The sequence below is a fragment of the Schistocerca cancellata genome, chromosome 6 (genome assembly GCF_023864275.1).
Source record: "Schistocerca cancellata isolate TAMUIC-IGC-003103 chromosome 6, iqSchCanc2.1, whole genome shotgun sequence".
NCBI classification, from domain to species: domain Eukaryota; kingdom Metazoa; phylum Arthropoda; class Insecta; order Orthoptera; family Acrididae; genus Schistocerca; species Schistocerca cancellata.
The window spans coordinates 485248713-485266468 of NC_064631.1; the positions used below are offsets into that span (position 1 = coordinate 485248713).

The following is a 17756-nucleotide window of genomic DNA, read 5'->3' on the forward strand; positions in this document are numbered from 1 at the left end:
GATGGCGCTGTTGGCCCACAGACAATGCTTCCACAGTCTGATTGGGATAAAATGAGTGTTTTATAAAATTTTAATAAAACAATTCAGTTTGCACCTCAAGAACTGTTACCGAGGAAATGGATGGTACAGAGTATCTTCATGCAGCATGTGTGACACTATATTCCGCCTTGTCTTCTATGACATTTATTACAAGTAAAAAAAAATGTGGTGCTTAGAACTGATTCATTTGCGACTCCATTTTCCTGCTTGTATTGGTTGCTAATGGTCGGTTCCACCCCGAGTCTAAACTGTCTCTGATGATAATTTTTGTGTGAAGACACACAAATTTCCTCAGTATCCTGACTCCTACAGATATGATAAAATGCGATGCCACCACATTGTATCATTTACCTTATGTAAATAAAAAAATGTTGTAATCCATTTCTGGTGGTGTGCAAAGGCATCTCTAATTGCAAACTTCAGTCATACAGGATGATTATTGGTGGTTCAAGATCTTTGGAATTGGTAAAGATGATTTTTAGATTCCAAACATCAACAAAGCCACACATTAACCATCCTTTCTAATAAAGTTACTTGTTGGGTAGCTCAGTCTGCAGCTAATTCTAATTTTTGGGCCCTGTCTTGGCTTTGGCATACATGTTGCATTACTGTCCCTCCACTGCAGTAGAAATTTGGTCATGCTACATCTTGTTAAAAATTTTTAATAGAGTTTTTACTAATTTTCCCAAGATGTTGAAACATTTTATTATGGAAATTGTCTGGTCCTACATTGTTTTAAAGTATTATTTAATCCCCTTGCTGTAAAGATTGCATTGTAGGTTGTCAGGTCTGTTGAAATAAAGGGTGTGATATTATGTTCTGTTAAAAGGTGACGTTGAGCAACAGTAGGATGGTAATTCTTAGATGCTGACATTACTACATAATATATTACTAAAAGTTCAGCAACATCAGAGGAACTGCTGTTAATTTTCCTTTTGTCAATGATTCCCGTGGTTCTATTAGTTGCTTGAAATCGACTAATCCGCCATAATCTTGACCACACTTGTGAAGCTGGGGTATGTACTGTCATTGAAGACACATATAGTTCCCGGCATTATTTCTCCTTTTGTTTCACTAAGTAATGCGCTTTTTACTGTGATTTTCTGAATAAACTCAAGGTTTTGGAAGAGGGGTGATGTCATTATAGAGCTCATTATTCATCTCTGATGGCATCTGCAATCTCTCTACACCACCATGGGACAGGTTTTCATCTAGGACAACCTGAAGAAAAGAGCATTAGTGAGTTCACAGTTCGGATGATCATTTCTGTTGTGTCCTGTACTTCTCTGTTGGTTACTTTATTTATTGTGATCTGTGCTTTAATGGTGAAAGCATTACAATTGGCTTTCCACAGTGACCAAGGTGGTAAACAATCAGTGCAGTGCAAATTTGGGACCAATACAGCAATCAGATAATTGTCACTATCGCAAAGGTTGTCGTGAATGTTTCATTGGGTCATAAGTGTTAATTTAACACTACAGATTGTCAAATCCATTGAAGAATAGGAGCCATAGGTGGTGCTGAAATGTATTGGGGCTTCCTAGTTGATTAGGCAGATACCAAGGTCCGAAATAATCTCTCTAGTATTTGCCCTCTAAGAGGCACTATCTCCCCGTCTCATACCTGATTATGAGCTTTAAAATCCCCCAATAAAATGATAGGAGAATTAACTGTTTGATTAGCTCTTCCATCTCTCTGTAGGTGAAATGTAGGTAGTACAGATAGTTGTCATTATGCCCAGCTGTACTCTAATGACTATTGCTTAGAGTGTAGTGTCCAAGGTATTTTCTCACTGAAGTTGTTTGATTTGAATAGTGTGTACACACCTCCAGATATTTGCTCTGTATTTGCCCTATTTTTGCCATCTAATTATATCCTTTAGGAATCTGGTCTTCCAGAATCTTTATACATGCTGTGATATGGTTTGTGATTGTCAAATTTTTTCCAGATGGTGGTGCTAAACACAACAATTCCATTGTAAATTCGCTTAAAAGGTGCTGTCTTAGTCAACAAAGATGAAGGTGATACATGTTAATCTGTAGAGTGTTTCAAGGCCTTCCGTACAGTTGGTGTAGTGCCGACAGAATCTTCTACTGTTAAGGAGAGCACAGTTCCATCAGAACTGACAAATTTAGTTCTTTGCTTTGTTCGTTTCCTATCCTTTTTCTTTTTGCTGCTTTCCTTTGTGTAATTTTTCCAGTTGTAAGTTCAAGTCAGAATATGATCGAACATTTCTTTGACTTGGTGTCTTAGTCTCTTTTAGCTACTGACTAGTATCTGACTGTTCATCAATCATATTTTAAGTGAAGGACACTGTGGTGTGAGTCTTCCTCTCTTGTGCCCTTGAAAGGCTATGAAGTGTCTCCTGCTGGCTCTGTAGAAGTTAAGAGGGATGAAGATGTCTCTTGCACATAATTTTTCATTTTGGTTTACAGCAGCTGGTAGATTTGGTTTTAAAGAAACTGAGGTAGGTGGGGTGACAGCTGAAACTTTAATATAATTGGTCCACATATCAACTGGATGCATATGTTCATACTTTCTCTCTCTGTAGAAGTTAAAGGGATGAAGATATCTCTTGCACATAATTTTTCATTTTGGTTTACAGCAGCTGGTAGATTTGGTTTTAAAGAAACTGAGGTAGGTGGGGTGACAGCTGAAACTTTAATATAATTGGTCCACATATCAACTGGATGCATATGTTCATATTTTCTCCCTTGCCTCAGGATATGACAAGCAGTCCGTCATTTTATAATCTTGTATTTTCTTTTCTTTTTTAAATACTGGGAAAACTGTTGAACATGGGGGATAAAGTTCCATAAAGTTTACACAGAAAGGCAGTTGCCCACAAGAAAAACTTTCATTAAGTGATTTCTCAACAGTTTCCACATTTTGAGTCTGCCATACAGTGAGATGACATAGCTCCAATAGGTAAGTATTGAAAACATCTCATGGCCGATGCAACATAAGGTTTCACAGCACATCTGTACCTCATAACCTTAAATTTTTCTAGGACATTTTGTTCAAAAGCTAATACGAAAGCACCTGTCACAGAATGTACACCGCGCTGTTCTAGATTAATTCATAGCTCCTCATCTGTGGCATATAACTTCTTGTAACATATTCAGAGTTTTGTGTGGAGTAATAGTCACTAGTATATCACCCAGTCTTTCATATCTGAAATGCTTGAAACTGTGGAGCAGAAGTGGCTTAAATCTATAGTGGACCATTTTGCACTTTTTCCAATGCATCTACTTCTCCAAATTTATCTTCTGTTTGTTCTACAACAAATAAAGGCTCTGTTTATGTAAGAGTATCTCCATCTTTTTTAGTACACACCTGCTATTGAATAAATTGTTTTGTTTCCAGTCTTCTGGCTTGTCCCTCTTTCCATGACATAGCCAGGGTAGGGAAAATTGTAATTACGTTGCAGTACGAAAGAAACTAAGAAGTCATAGTAAGCCGTGAAGTTGCTCTCTCAGCGGCAGTTAAGAGCATAAAACAATAAAATTTTGTGCCTGATACTTGCAGTAGGTACTGGGAGATGACGAAGCTTGCACAGAATAGAGTAGCATGGAGAGCTGCATCAAACCAGTCTCAGGACTGAAGACCACAACAACAACAACAACAACAACAACTTGACAATGTTTAAAGGAGATGAAATTACATGATAACTGGGAAAGAATTAAGTATTTTCGTCCAGATAACTGAGAATAAACAAACGGGTTGTTCCTGACAACGGACTCAATCACTTAGATTGAGATTCAGCACACAAACTACACATGTGTACTGACTCCCCCTCCTCAAAATTTGAGAAAAGAATAATACATTAATCAAATGTCTCGACAGCATTCTTATTGAAGAATTAAGTCATAAATCCATGAGTTGTAAGATCGACAGAAGAGGCATCAGCAAGCTGTTTTTATCTCATCAGCCATGCGTCATTACGCCAGACATCAGCTACAGCTGCAGAACTAATTCCAGCGAAGGCCACAGCCAGCAGACCAGCAACCTACTGTATCAGAGTGAGCCTCACCTCTTGTACCTGCTCCTTGCTGATAGCTCAACATGACAAGAGCTGACTTTAAGCTTCATTGAGCTGTATTAGAACCACATTGTTTGTTTTATCTACAATGTTGGCAGTATTGGGTGTTTGTGAATGATTGAAAGTGATGTCATTGATCAGAGCTTCATTTGTTAATTTTATAACATGTTTTTAGTTATGCAGTGACCATAGCTGACTACAAAATTCAATATAATTTAGCCTTCTTAACACTGCATCCTGACACATAATGTGGAGGAAGTGTTGAAGGCTATTGCTGAATCAAAACTGAAACCAACGTTAAGATAGTTAGTTCCTATGCTACTCTAAGAACAGAACAAAAATCTAGTCTAAGAACAAAACTAACTTCTACCCTAAAAGCAGAACTAACTTCTAGCCTAAAAACAGAACTAACTTCTAGCCTTCAAGCTCCAAGTGAGATAGAGGAGGAAAATTTTGGTGCTGCAAAACACAATAGCCTCTTTAAACTAAGGAATTAATAAAAATGTAATACAACAGTGTGATTTAGTTCAGAACAAAGTCAGGGAACAGTTCAAATAAATAAATGATGACCTAAAATAAATTCATGATTTTGCATTGCAGGAACTTAATCCAGAGCAAAATTTTCACTCTGCAGCAGAGTATGCACTGATATGAAATTTAAAACTGTGTCCTAGACTGAGTCTCAAACTCGAGACTTTTACCTTTCATGAGGAAGTACTCAACTGACTGAGGTAGCCAAGCATGACTCGTGACCTGAACTCTCAGCACTGCTACCGACAGTTCCTTGCAATTTGCACGTGCAATGACCTGATTGGCTAAAGTCAGTGCTAAACAACTCAGAAATGTTGCAGCATATGGAATTTTCTCCTTAAAAATTATTTCTCAGCACAACCTCTCTTGCAACACCATTACAAGCTTTTCAGACTGTTTCTGACCACCCTGTATGTTGAGGAAGCGTCTCAACCTAAATTATCTGCTGCTTTGCACAATTTATACATTTTCAGGTGTATCTTTGATCAGTTCATTATATAACTTTACAGAAATATCTTCATTTTCTTGATTTGTTTTTCCTGTGGCATTTTTTATTATGCTCCAACGAGTTCTTATATTGTTGTTGCAGGACTTTGCTTAGAATTTTACATACAGTTTGTGATACAATTTAATCTTGTCATCTACATCCCTTGACAAGTGTAGTCTTCTCTCTGTTCAGCATAATATTCTGATTCCATTTATAACTGATATTTTAAGTGCATTTAATATTCTTCCATCAGTTAATTTCTCCATTATGTTGTGGAACACATTTTTTCATCAGCACCAAGCCTGTTGTTTACCATACCTTCTGGGCGTTTCACTTTTTGGCAGGTGGTGTATTTCTATTTATGCCATGCACTCTAATACTGAATTTTAGTAGTCAACCAATATAATCTGAGAGGCCATTAACTATGGGAATCAGGTTTTGACTTTGCAGTCTCAATGCATGCACAAAAATATTGTCAGTGGTAGTTTTCCTGATTCCCACAATTCTTGTTGCAGATTGTACGAGGAGGGCTATATTATATGGAATGGCAAGAGATTGAAGTATATATAGCTCTGAACAGTTTTTCACAAAAAAAAAATTAAATATGAACCTTCACTTAATATTACCTCATACTGCTTGGAAGCCAAAATGTTTAATAATGTGTCAAGCTGTTTCATAAATACTTTAAAATAATCAGATGAAGCCCTGTATATTGACTACTATTATTAACTATCAATGAAATTCCATTTGAGGAGCACAAGATTCAAAATGCTGATCTCTGCAAAATCTATAGATATCAATGTTTTTATTTTCGTATACCTTCTTAATTTAAGTGACATTGTCATCTTTCTCCATATGTGACCTGCATAACTATAAGAAAGTTATAGCCATCCACAATAAGTATTTCTATATCAGTGGTCAAACAGTGTTCATGGCTCACTTCAATGAATTGGTGGACTACCTTTGTCCCTATCCTGAAGCATAGTTTGAAACTGCTTTCAAAGCTTTCCATGGTAGTCAGTCTTCAAGATTCTGCACATGTTTTACATCTTAATATATTTGAATCTGTATCCTCTGTAATGTTCTACACTATCATTAAAAAAGCTTTCTTTCTTAGGCAGGCTCCAGGCTCGCATGTACGTGACTTATACACCTTTTCAATGTTCATTATCTTCTCCTGGTGATTTCTGAAGCAGTTTCTAGCAGGATGACTACATTAATAGTTTAATTTCCTTCATACACACATTTGCTTGTTGGTGGACTTTGTTGTGCTCATCAATTTTTCTTGCACTACCTTCACCTATAATTTGTTCTCCACACTTCGAACAAAGCAATCATACTGCACAAAATATTAATCACTTCCTTAAAACAACACACTGGTCATTCCAAAGCACTACAGATGGCATAGGACTAGTACCATGTGGTCATGAGATCCTTCATCACTGATGTCATGATAGTGAAGTGGTGTGTATGTGCCAGTTGATTGTATGGAACCATAGAGTAAGATGGGTCCATGTAGAAATGTGATAGAACAGCAAAAGAATGTACCATATTTGGACATGCCCATGACTACTTATAGCCATGTAACATAACGTGAGAACAGTGGTCATAAAAAACATCCTAACCAACAGGGACTAGAGATGAGTATCACAATCAGGCTCAAACCAGACAGGAACTGCTGCTGTCAGTGGACGCAGGTTAATTTCAACCACACTCTGAGCAAACAGAGTGAAGGTAACTGTATGTAACAGAAATCTGGAGTAGGGTAACTCAAAAATTGTCACTGCGCCACAAAATGTAGCACGTCTCCAACAGACCAAACAACACAGCAACTGGACACTATAGCTACTAGAGGAATGTAGTGTGGTCTGATGAGTCACATTTTCCTCCCTTCTCAAATGATGTGCACCAGCGGCCCAATGAGGCATTTAACCCAATGTGCGTGGAAAATGGTTCTGCGATGTTTTGAGGAGTGTTTTTTGTAACATAATTTGGTCCTACTCATTCAAGTTGTCATGAACCAGAATGTTCACTTCAACATTCTCAGTGATCAAATGTTGTCTTTAGTCTATTTTCATGATGAGCATGCTGTGAACAGTCCTGTCTTCCAAGAAAACTAGAACCGTGTTCACAAGGCTATATGTGTATGTTCTCGGCTGATGAAGCCAGATTTCCTATCACACCTCAAATGGCCTGCTAACTCAATTGATTGTATCCCATATTACAAGATTTCTAGGGCCATTTGGGGCAGCAGGTGAAACACAGCAATCAGAATCTCCACAATTTGGTGGCTCTGCAGAACTTATCACCATAGACCAACAGCAACTGCATATGGCATACATGAAGAAACCCATTGACTATTCCTCAGATGAGGCAATTGTTAACGCTACAGGCGGTGTTATGCAGCAGTAATATGATGTGTCCAGCGGGTGACCAACTGATTGTTTTGCCAGCAGTTTGTGCTACAGCTATTTTAGCACCTGGAACTGGTGTGACTGCAACTCTGAGATAGTATCGTCTTTAGTACTGCACTTACTTACATTTTATGTTTGCTGTGTGTTTTCTCACCAACTTATTTTGTTTTTGTAGTTGTTGCAACTTGGCAATTAAGACAGCCTGCTCCTTTAGTTCCACTTTTAATTTACTTTCTTCATGTCTGTGTCATTTCTTGCACTGAAAATCTGTTTTCAGCAAAGATCAGAAATTTCCACATTGATGTAGTACACTCATTTTTCTTTGATTAGTTCTGTTTTCTCTTTGTCTTCATTGTTTCTTGAAGTACTACTGCTTGATGGCATCACTCCCTTAGGATTTCCCATCCTGGCTAAATCTGTTTCCCCATTTGATTCCTGCACAACACAGCCTTTTCACACTAAACTGCACAGCTGTAGCAGTTTACACTGCCTTAACTATACAGTCACCTACTGGAAAAAGCACTATATAATGTGGCTTCTACCAGTTTGCTGGGACAGTAGGACAGCTAGTAATAACTGAAGCAGCACTGCATGTTGCTCCCTTAGTTGATAATGTGCAGCATGCTGGCATGGCACACCCACGACACACTCAACAGCAGAGCAACAATCACTTTACAATGGGGATGACAGACCAGATTAAAAATTTTAACTATTTCCACTACCACCTTCAGAAAATATGCACTAAGATAAGCAACGCTTCCAGCACTTGTAGGCAGAGATAGCAGCTGTCAATAACTACACAAATGTCATCTCAACATAGAGCCAATGTCAAGCCAAACCAATTTTGTAGCCATTTCGCCTTTTACAACCAGGACCCATTGATTTCTGGATTTTATTAGCTCCAAGCAACTCTCGAAATTGTTTAACGCTTGAGGCCTTCCTGTCAATTAGCCCTGTGATGCAGAATGATCAATTTCTAACATGGCAGTTAATTAGTCATCCACTTTCTCCCTGTAATAGTACACCTCTGGGAAAGTGGTACCTCTGGCAAGATTGGAAAGTATTTCACTCTTAAGTAGGCCAAATAAACTTTGACACCAACATACTGCTTTGTGAATCTTCCCAACAGCACATTGCAGCTGAAAGATTATGCACTGGTTTTCCTAATTCATTGAAGGCAAAAACAAGCATCCCTTAATTCCTTTGCAGAAATTTCCATTAGACACTGACTCTTGCTTCATGTTCATCTATAATGTCAGAAACAAAATGAATGTAAAATCACTCCATAATTAACATTCAGATTTGGTAAGTGCTCCTCCAAACATTCATCTTTAAAGACTTAGAAATAATACCTTTCACCACAGCAGTATTTCTTCTGATACAGCAACAAATATATAGCTCTAAAATTATAAAAATGTATTTACAAATATAAAAGTTTTCACATCAGAGATGCAGTGTTAATAATGATAATATGTCAGAATGTTAAATAAGTCACGTTAATAACCATCCATTGCATTCTTTAAAACTTTGAGCTGATCATTTAGAACTGTCACATCAATTTCTTGCTGCATGGCTGCCTCCCAATAGCCCAAGTCTGGTAATTTGTCACACGACTCGATGTTCAGAAGGTCGTGGAAGAACTGCGACCACAGTTGTTTATGACATGACCTGTTAGCAATAAAATGACAAGATTCTAGCAGATACACATTTTAGTAGTGTCTACTAATCAAGACAGTAAGAAGTACACTAATGAATTGAGAAATAACAATATGCCACTCTTAAGGTGGGTTTATACTAACAAATTTTTTATCAGCATATAAGGATATAGGGTGTATAACAGTGGACCTGCAAAATTACAGACCAATATCTTTAACATCGGTTTGCTGCAGAATTATTCTGAGTTTGAATATAATAAATTTCCTTCAGACTAAAAAGCTTATGTATATGAATTAGCATGGTTTTAGAAAGCATTGCTCGTACAAAACTCAGCTTGCCCTTTCCTCACAAGATACACTGTGAATTGTGGATGAAGGGCAACAGGCAGATTCCATATTTCTCGATTTCCGAAAAGCATTTCACATGGTGCTCCACTGCAAACTGTTAACTGAAGTAAAAGCACAGATATGCAAGTGGCTCAAAGGCTTCTTAAGGAACTGAGCCCAGTACGTCATTCTCGTTGACGGGTGTTCATCAAAGATGAGGGTGTCATCAGGAGCGCCCCAGTGAAGTGTGACAGGACCACTATTATTTTCTATGTACGTAAATGATCTTAAATGATCCGGCAGTCAGGGTGGGAAGCAATCTATGGTTGTTTCCCAATTTCGCTGTGTTTTATGCGAAGGTTTGAAAGTTGCGCAACTGGAGGAGGGTACAAGATGGCTTAGGCAAAATTTATAGTTAGTGTGATGAATGGCAGTTCGCTCTAAATGTAGGAACAATGCAAGATAATGCATATGAGTAGCATAAAGAAACCAGCAATATTCAGATGTAGCATTAGTAGTGTCCTGCTTAACACAGTCACGTCATTTATATATCTGTGTGTAATGTTGCAAAGCGATATGAAATGGAACAAGCATGTAAGGTTTGTGGTATGTAAGACGAAGTGTTTGTTGGGAGAATTTTGGGAAAGTGCAATTTATCTGTAAAGGACGCATACAAGACACTAGTGTGACCTATTCTGGAGTATTGTTTGAGTGTTTGGGGTCCACACCAGGTCAGATTAAAGAAAGACTTCAAAGCAGTTCAGAGGTGGGCTGCTTGATTTGTTACTGATAGTCCGCCTCGATAGCTGAGAGGTCAGCGCGCCAGAATGCCATGCTAATGGGCCTGGGTTCGATTCCCAGCTGGGTCGAAGATTTTCTCCGCCCAGGGACTGGGTGTTGTGTTGTCTTCATCATCATCATCATCATCATTTCATCCCCACTGATGTGCAAGCTGCCGAAGTGGCATCAACTAAAAAGACTTGCACCAGGCGACTGGTCTACCCGACAGGAGGGCCTGGCCACATGACATTTCATTTCATTTTTTGTTACTGATAGGTTCTAACAACACAAAATTATTACAGAGATGGTTCAGGAACTCAAATGAGAAACCCTGGTGGGGAGGCAACATTTTTCTCGTGGAACACTACTGAGAAAATTTAGAGAACCTGCATTTGAAACTGACTGCAGCACAATTCTACTGCTGTCAACATAAATTTTGCTTACGGACCATGAGGATACAATATGAGAATTTAGGGTTCATATGGAGGCATATAGACAGTCTATTTTCCCTTGGTCTTTTTACAAATGGAACAGGAAAGGAAATGACTAGTAGTGGTACAGGAGACCCTATGCCATACACCATATGGTGGATGGTGGAGTACGTAGCTATAGATTCCCATAGTTCTAATTTTCTCCCATGGTTTCAATTCTCTCTTAAAAATTCCTTTATCTTTTTAATATATACTTTCCAAATAAAGATTGTCTTTGAGGTTCATTTCTTATTGATGCAAGTGAATTAACATACAGTGAACCGAAGAGTTTGTTACAATTTATACATGGAGCTGTAAAAGAAATAATAGAGAAGCAAACTACTGTGAATCTGTGTGATGTTTTGCTTTTCTAGTGAAGAAAGTGTTGTAAATTAGGATATAATTCGTTACTTCATATTTGTTTGGGAAACACATCTTCTGCAATAGTTTCATGATAAATAAATGCAGAAATGACTTTAAATATATGTTCTCTGGATAATACTGATATTGATTACTTTGCTACAGTGTGTTTCATAATTACAAGATTCCTGTTTAGGTCATTTTTTTTAAAATCAAGATGCATTTTATAAAACAGGAGCTATTCCTCAATTTTTTATGAAAAGTCAGACTTGTCTTGTCTTGCAGTCCTGTTTCCTCTTGTAAATTTATACATCTACCTTGTTACACCTGAACACTACACTTAGTAGAGGAGAGGAGGGGGGGGGGGGGGGGGGGAGACGCACTGAGCCTTAAGAGCCCAAATGAAAAGGCACTTATGAAATTAATTGTTTTACTAATTTATTTATTTGAGCCTGCACTCAAGAAGACAGTTATATCAAGCTTGTACTTATTCACTAACATAAAGCAAATTTCCTTGTAACTATAAACATGTACGAAAGTTCTGATAGAACTTAAATAATTCAAGAAGAAAGGAGACTTGCAAATTTTCTTTCTTTTCTGTGTGTGCATGTCGGTGACTTACTGTTTTTGCTATTCTATGAATGGACATCTTCACTCCTAAATTATTTACACTTTCTAAACAGATTGTTTGACAATAAATTGTAAGAAAATTCTAATATAAATAACGAGAGTGACCTCTGACAACAAAAGAAATAAATACAATGGAAAAAAATAATACTAACCTTCTGCAGATAGCACTTACATTACAGCCAATATAACTTGTCGACATAAATTCACAATTGGACAGAGAGGATACTAGTGTTTGCCGATATACACTCCTGGAAATGGAAAAAAGAACACATTGACACCGGTGTGTCAGACCCACCACACTTGCTCCGGACACTGCGAGAGGGCTGTACAAGCAATGATCACACGCACGGCACAGCGGACACACCAGGAACCGCGGTGTTGGCCGTCGAATGGCGCTAGCTGCGCAGCATTTGTGCACCGCCGCCGTCAGTGTCAGCCAGTTTGCCGTGGCATACGGAGCTCCATCGCAGTCTTTAACACTGGTAGCATGCCGCGACAGCGTGGACGTGAACTGTATTTGCAGTTGACGGACTTTGAGCGAGGGCGTATAGTGGGCATGCGGGAGGCCGGGTGGACGTACCGCCGAATTGCTCAACACGTGGGGCGTGAGGTCTCCACAGTACATCGATGTTGTCGCCAGTGGTCGGCGGAAGGTGCACGTGCCCGTCGACCTGGGACCGGACCGCAGCGACGCACGGATGCACGCCAAGACCGTAGGATCCTACGCAGTACCGTAGGGGACCGCACCGCCACTTCCCACCAAATTAGGGACACTGTTGCTCCTGGGGTATCGGCGAGGACCATTCGCAACCGTCTCCATGAAGCTGGGCTACGGTCCCGCACACCGTTAGGCCGTCTTCCGCTCACGCCCCAACATCGTGCAGCCCGCCTCCAGTGGTGTCGCGACAGGCGTGAATGGAGGGACGAATGGAGACGTGTCGTCTTCAGCGATGAGAGTCGCTTCTGCCTTGGTGCCAATGATGGTCGTATGCGTGTTTGGCACCGTGCAGGTGAGCGCCACAATCAGGACTGCATACGACCGAGGCACACAGGGCCAACACCCGGCATCATGGTGTGGGGAGCGATCTACTACACTGGCCGTACACCACTGGTGATCGTCGAGGGGACACTGAATAGTGCACGGTACATCCAAACCGTCATCGAACCCATCGTTCTACCATTCCTAGACCGGCAAGGGAACTTGCTGTTCCAACAGGACAATGCACGTCCGCATGTATCCGTGCCACTCAACGTGCTCTAGAAGGTGTAAGTCAACTACCCTGGCCAGCAAGATCTCCGGATCTGTTCCCCATTGAGCATGTTTGGGACTGGATGAAGCGTCGTCTCACGCGGTCTGCACGTCCAGCACGAACGCTGGTCCAACTGAGGCGCCTGGTGGAAATGGCATGGCAAGCCGTTCCACAGGACTACATCCAGCATCTCTACGATCGTCGCCATGGGAGAATAGCAGCCTGCATTGCTGCGAAAGGTGGATATACACTGTACTAGTGCCGACATTGTGCATGCTCTGTTGCCTGTGTCTATGTGCCTGTGGTTCTGTCAGTGTGATCATGTGATGTACCTGACCCCAGGAATGTGTCCATAAAATTTCCCTTTCCTGGGACAATGAATTCACGGTGTTCTTATTTCAATTTCCAGGAGTGTAGTTATTGTGTCACCATTAAAAGACTGGAACTGCAGGAACATACTGTTTGAAAACATTATTGATACTGCATATATATCATGTGCGTGTAAATCATGATAATAAATGTATTAATCCCCAGCCAGCAAGATGAGAAACTTCTTCAATATTACTTTCAAATCCAGCCTGTATGACAACCCTTTCACAAGTCCTACTTCATTAAAGCATTATGCCACCGATATTCCTTTCGAATGTTTTTCGTGTGTGCATTTCTTTTATTTAGATTCATGTTGGGGACTTCAAAGTTTTCAAAGGCAGATTTGTAGGTGTTTCTTGCTCACATATTTTGTTTGATTTGCTCCATATCAGTGTGTGATTGGATTAAGGTGACAGTGGTAAGGAGGTAATTGTTGAACAGTAAAACCATTTCTGTCTGCACAGGTTGAAGTTTATTTTCCTTCACATTTTATAACAATTCTAGTGGACACAATCTCTGTCACTGTGATATTGTTTTCCTCAACAATGGCAGTATATACACTACTGGCCATTAAAATTGCTATACCACGAAGATGACGTGCTACAGACGCAAAATTTAACTGACAGGAAGGAGATGCTGTTATATGCAAATGATTAGCGTTTCAAAGCATTCACACAAGGTTGGCGCCAGTGGTGACACCTACAACATGCTGACAGGAGGAAAGTTTCCAACCGATTTCTCATACACAAACAGCAGTTGACTGGCGTTGCTTGGTGAAATGTTGTTGTGATGCCTCGTGTAAAGAGGAGATATGCTTACCATCACGTTTCCGACTTTGATAAAGGTCAGATTGTAGCCTATCACGATTGCGGTTTATTGCACCGTGACATTGCTGCTCGCGTTGGTCGAGATCCAATGACTGTTAGCAGAATATGGAATCTGTGGGTTCAGGAGGGTAATACGGAATGCCGTGCTTGATCCCAACAACCTCGTATCACTAGCAGTCGAGATGACAGGCACCTTATCCACATGGCTGTAACGGATCGTGCAGCCACGTCTCGATCCCTGAGTCAACAGATGAGGACGTTTGCAAGACATCAACCATCTGCATGAACAGTTCGACGACGTTTGCAGCAGCATGGACTATCAGCGGAGACCATGGCTACGGTTACCCTTGACGCTGCATCACAGACAGGAGCGCCTGCGATAGTGTACTCAACGACAAACCTGGGTGCACGAATGGCAAGACGTCATTTTTATTTGGATGAATCCAGGTTCTGTTTACAGCATCGTGATGGTTGCATCCGTGTTTGGTGACACTGTGGTGAACGCACATTGGAAGCGTGTATTCGTCATCGCCATACTGGCGTATCACCCGGCGTGATGGTATGGTATGGGGTGCCATTGGTTACATGTCTCGGTCACCTCTTGTTAGAATTGACGGCACTTTGAACAGTGGACGTTACATTTCAGATGTGTTACGACCTGTGGCTCTCCCCTTCATTTAATCCCTGCAAAACCCTACATTTCAGCAGGATAATGCACGACCGCATGTTGCAGGTCCTGTATGGGCCTTTCTGGATACAGAAAATGTTCGACTGCTGCCCTGGCCAGCACATTTTCCAGATCTCTCACCAATTGAAAACGTCTGGTCAATGGTGGCTGAGCAACTGGCTCGTCGCAATACGCCAGACACTACTCTTGATGAACTGTGGTATCGTGCTGAAGTTGCATGGGCAGCTGTACCTGTACACGCCATCCAAGCTCTGTTTTACTCAATGCCCAGGCGTATCAAGGCCGTTATTACGGCCAGAGGTGGTTGTTCTGGGTACTGATTTCTCAGGATCTATGCACCCAAATTGTGTGAAAATGTAAACACATGTCAGTTCTAGTACAATATATTTGTCCAATGAATACCCGTTTATCATCTACATTTCTTCTTGGTGTAGCAATTTTAATGGCCAGTAGTGTATTCTTTTTGGATACCAAGGTTTGAAGTTTCATTTTCTTGGACTGTGAGATTCAGTTCACAGGTGCATTGTTACCTACAACAACACATCTACACTTCAGATATGCCATTCCTCCAAACACTTATCATAGTATTTACTGTATATTAAAGCTTTCTGTAATGAAACAGTGAGTCCTTTATGTTTATATTCCGTACATGAACTTTCTGCTTTGAGATAATATCACTGGCAGGGATTTCTTTGGTGGAGTTTCCTTTTTACTTATTTAACTAGGAGAGGCCAGACCCTGTAATCATCAAACTTCACTGCATTTCAGTGTACTAATATGAGACCACACAAAAGTAAGTCCTCTGGCAGGGATTAGGTAACTACACAATATATTTCTGAGGGTCAGGTGGGGGTGGCAATGGGGAGAAAAAGGAAGGGGAGGGGGGAAAAAGTTTGATAGCCAGGGTGCGGCATGAGTTAAGGACAACATGGAACTACTATAACCGCAAAGTAAGGAGATTGTATTTGTACATCTTAAACATACTACCCAACAATAGTTTCCAAGTAATCAAATAATTAATGATTTTGACATAAATAACTTAGGAGTAAAGCAGATATTCACAAAGTAACTGGTGTGGAGCTGCCAACAGGCAAAAATTACACACACACACACACACACACACACACACACACACACACACACACGTGCACCTACATCGTGTGAGCTTGACACATGTTGCCACACTTCTGATGTGTTCCACACATATATTTCGAGAGGAGAGATGGTGCTAACTGGGGTGGTGTTCAGGTGGCTTCAGGCCTATGTTAAGATCACAGTCACCTTCCACGTGATTGGCTCAAACTGCACTTAATGCAACAGTTTTTTCCTCTTTGAAAAAAGGAATGAAGCCTTAATCAAAATTTATATATTATTATTTTAAATAAATTACATTTTACTGTGAGTATGGGGGAAAGTAGTCAGTATACATGGCAATGAACTCTGTCTTCAGTGTAGAATGTACATTTTTATTTATTCTTCTATATATATATATAATTAAAAAGAAAGGTGATGAGACTTACCAAACAAAAGCGCTGGCAGGTCGATAGACACACAGACAAACACAAACATACACACAAAAATCTAGCTTTCGCAACCAACGGTTGCCTCGTCAGGAAAGAGGGAAGGAGAAGGGAAGACAAAAGGATATGGGTTTTAAGGGAGAGGGTAAGGAGTCATTCCAATCCCGGGAGCGGAAAGACTTACCTTAGGGGGAAAAAAGGACAGGTATACACTCGCGCACACACACACATATCCATCCGCATATACACAGACACAAGCAGACATTTGTAAAGGCAAAGAGTTTGGGCAGAGATGTCAGTCGGGACGGAAGTACAGAGGCAAAGATGATGTTGAAAGACAGGTGAGGTATGAGCGGCGGCAGATTGAAATTAGAAATTAGCGGAGATTGAGGCCTGGCGGATAGCGAGAAGAGAGGATATGCTGAAGGGCAAGTTCCCATCTCCGGAGTTCAGACAGGTTGGTGTTAGTGGGAAGTATCCAGATAACCCGGATGGTGTAACACTGTGCCAAGATGTGCTGGCCGTGCACCAAGGCATGTTTAGCCACAGGGTGATCCTCATTGCCAACAAACACTGTCTGCCTGTGTCCATTCATGCGAATGGACAGTTTGTTGCTGGTCATTCCCACATAGAACGCTTCACAGTGTAGGCAGGTCAGTTGGTAAATCACGTGGGTGCTTTCACACGTGGCTCTGCCTTTGATCGTGTACACCTTCCGGGTTACAGGACTGGAATAGGTGGTGGTGGGAGGGTGCATGGGACAGGTTTTACACCGGGGGCGGTTACAGGGGTAGGAGCCAGAGGGTAGGGAAGGTGGTTTGGGGATTTCATAGGGATGAACTAAGAGGTTACGAAGGTTAGGTGGACGGCGGAAAGACACTCTTGGTGGAGTGGGGAGGATTTCATGAAGGATGGATCTCATTTCAGGGCAGGATTTGAGGAAGTCGTATCCCTGCTGGAGAGTCACATTCAGAATCTGATCCAGTCCCGGAAAGTATCCTGTCACAAGTGGGGCACTTTTGGGGTTCTTCTGTGGAAGGTTCCGGGTTTGAGGAGATGAGGAAGTGGCTCTGGTTATTTGCTTCTGTACCAGGTCGGGAGGGTAGTTACGGGATGCAAAAGCTGTTTTCAGGTTGTTGGTGTAATGATTCAAGGATTCCGGACTGGAGCAGATTCGTTTGCCACGAAGACCTAGGCTGTAGGGAAGGGACCGTTTGATGTGGAATGGGTGGCAGCTGTCATAATGGAGGTACTGTTGCTTGTTGGTGGGTTTGATGTGGGCGGACGTGTGAAGCTGGCCATTGGACAGGTGGAGGTCAACGTCAAGGAAAGTGGCATGGGATTTAGAGTAGGACCAGGTGAATCTG

The 17756-nt window shown here is 40.9% G+C and overlaps 1 protein-coding gene across 1 annotated transcript in view; it reads right to left on the reverse strand.

The window, feature by feature from the left end:
• Window positions 1–8912: 8912 nt before the first annotated feature.
• LOC126191184 (mitotic checkpoint serine/threonine-protein kinase BUB1-like) overlaps window positions 8913–17756 on the reverse strand; it is a 249309-nt gene continuing 240465 nt past the window's right edge. The window contains exon 19 of the mRNA XM_049931959.1: window positions 8913–9181. Coding sequence (XP_049787916.1) covers window positions 9010–9181 — 172 coding nt within the window. The 3' untranslated portion in view covers window positions 8913–9009. The remainder of the gene's footprint in view (window positions 9182–17756) is intronic.